Source organism: Otolemur garnettii, unplaced genomic scaffold (assembly GCF_000181295.1).
Source record: "Otolemur garnettii isolate 467f Iridium unplaced genomic scaffold, OtoGar3 scaffold00054, whole genome shotgun sequence".
Lineage (NCBI taxonomy): Eukaryota > Metazoa > Chordata > Mammalia > Primates > Galagidae > Otolemur > Otolemur garnettii.
Genome location: NW_003852449.1, coordinates 1,423,050 through 1,424,546, shown reverse-complemented (window position 1 = coordinate 1,424,546; position 1,497 = coordinate 1,423,050). Strand labels below are relative to the sequence as shown.

The 1,497-nt window shown below is 57.6% G+C and overlaps 1 protein-coding gene across 5 annotated transcripts in view; it reads left to right on the top strand.

Moving 5' to 3' along the window:
• The first annotated feature begins 331 nt into the window (after positions 1–331).
• Positions 332–1,497, top strand: part of CDKN3 (cyclin dependent kinase inhibitor 3) — a 14,721-nt gene continuing 13,555 nt past the window's right edge. For 4 of the 5 annotated variants that reach the window (XM_023514473.1, XM_023514472.1, XM_003792128.2 and 1 more), the window contains exon 1: positions 332–387. In XM_023514473.1, coding sequence (XP_023370241.1) covers positions 379–387 — 9 coding nt within the window. In that variant the 5' untranslated portion in view covers positions 332–378. Of the gene's footprint in view, positions 449–1,497 lie in introns of all 5 variants that reach the window. The other variant, XM_023514474.1, reaches the window with a different exon arrangement.

Sequence of the window (1,497 nt, the reverse complement as noted above, 5' to 3'; positions counted from 1 at the left end):
AAAAACAACTCTCCACCCCGTCACCGCGTGACATCCTGCCACTGGGAAGCATAGGCGTCAGGCCCCGCCCCGCTCCCTCTACACTCCCAGCGGCGGGAGGAGGGCGCCCTCCCAGCCAATCAGCGTCCCACGGGGCCCTCCTCTGGCGCGTCTTTCAAAGGCCCCTACGAACCAATGAGCGGCGAGAGACCGAGCCCGGGCACCTGGAGGCGGAGTGGGGAACAGGGAGAGGACCCGATTGGCTCCTAGAAGACACCGCGCCCCACCTCCCGGAAGGATGTACCAATGAGCAGAGGGGAGGGGTGGGCTGGCGCGGGGCGCGTCTGGTCGTCTGGCTGCGTAGCTTGGCGGCACCGGTCGCGGCGCCGGGCGGTAGCGATGAAGCCGGTGAGTCCGGAGGGCAGAGGCCTGGAGGGGCGACGCCGCAGGGACGGGCGCAGCCCCGGAGGTCAGGTCTTGGGCAAGGGCGGCCGGGGCCTGGTAGCGCAGCACAACTCGCGCAGTAACCGTTACGGGGCGGGGAGGTGGCGCTTCCCGGCTGGGACAGGAGGGGCTGCTGCTGCGTCGGAGCGAGACCCGACGGAACAGGGCCAGGGGCGGACGAGGGGGACCGACGTTCGCAGTGAGCCTGTGGGGTCAACAGCCCTGCCAGGGCGTGCCAGCCCTGTCTCACGGATGCACAAAGAGCTTAAGTTTCAGCATTTCGGTGATACCCAGCCCTGAGGCGGGGAGCCAGGAATATGAATGTCACGCCCCGGCTTGTAGTGGCATCACCGCTGTCCCCATCCCCCATGACCACCTTTATTATACACCTGGCGGACAGAGGCCGAATGGGCCACACAGATTTATAGTTCTGAATCATCAAAGCAGCTTCAAAGAAAGAGAAAAAAATAACAGATACAGTCAAGGAACTGAAGCCCCACCTGGCTCATTACCACCAGGTTGGCAATCGATTGAAGGACCTTCCGGGTTCACCTGATTATTATACTTCGCGTAGATCCAAAGCCACATCCTAAATTGGCTCTGTCCTGTGACCTTCTAGTAAAAAGATCATTATTCAGAGCAAGAAGGGCATTAGGGGAGGGACTTTCAGCTCCTGGCCACTTTCTGCACCTGTCCCCAGAAAGACAAGAGTGAGTTATCTGAGCTGGATTTTGGAAGAAACTGACCACAAGTAGCTCCACCTTTTCCTCCCTTCCCTCTTGAGATCTACCTGTCTGCCTGCAGGTATTCCAGGTCTGCTGTCTGTCACTCGGGAGATCTGGATTCTCCGTCATTGCCGGTGGCAGGGTGATAAGTCTGTCAAATTCTGGGGTGAAGAATTGGCAAGAGCCCATTTGGCCAAAGCGCTAAACCACATCCTGTATTTAACACTCAGAACTAACATTTTTATCTTCATTTCCCTCTCCAGCACCTTATGTCACAGGTGGTTCTAACTAGGAGTGGGAAGGTGTGTTTTTTAATTGGTCCTTTAAAATTACATCAGAGTATGGAAGT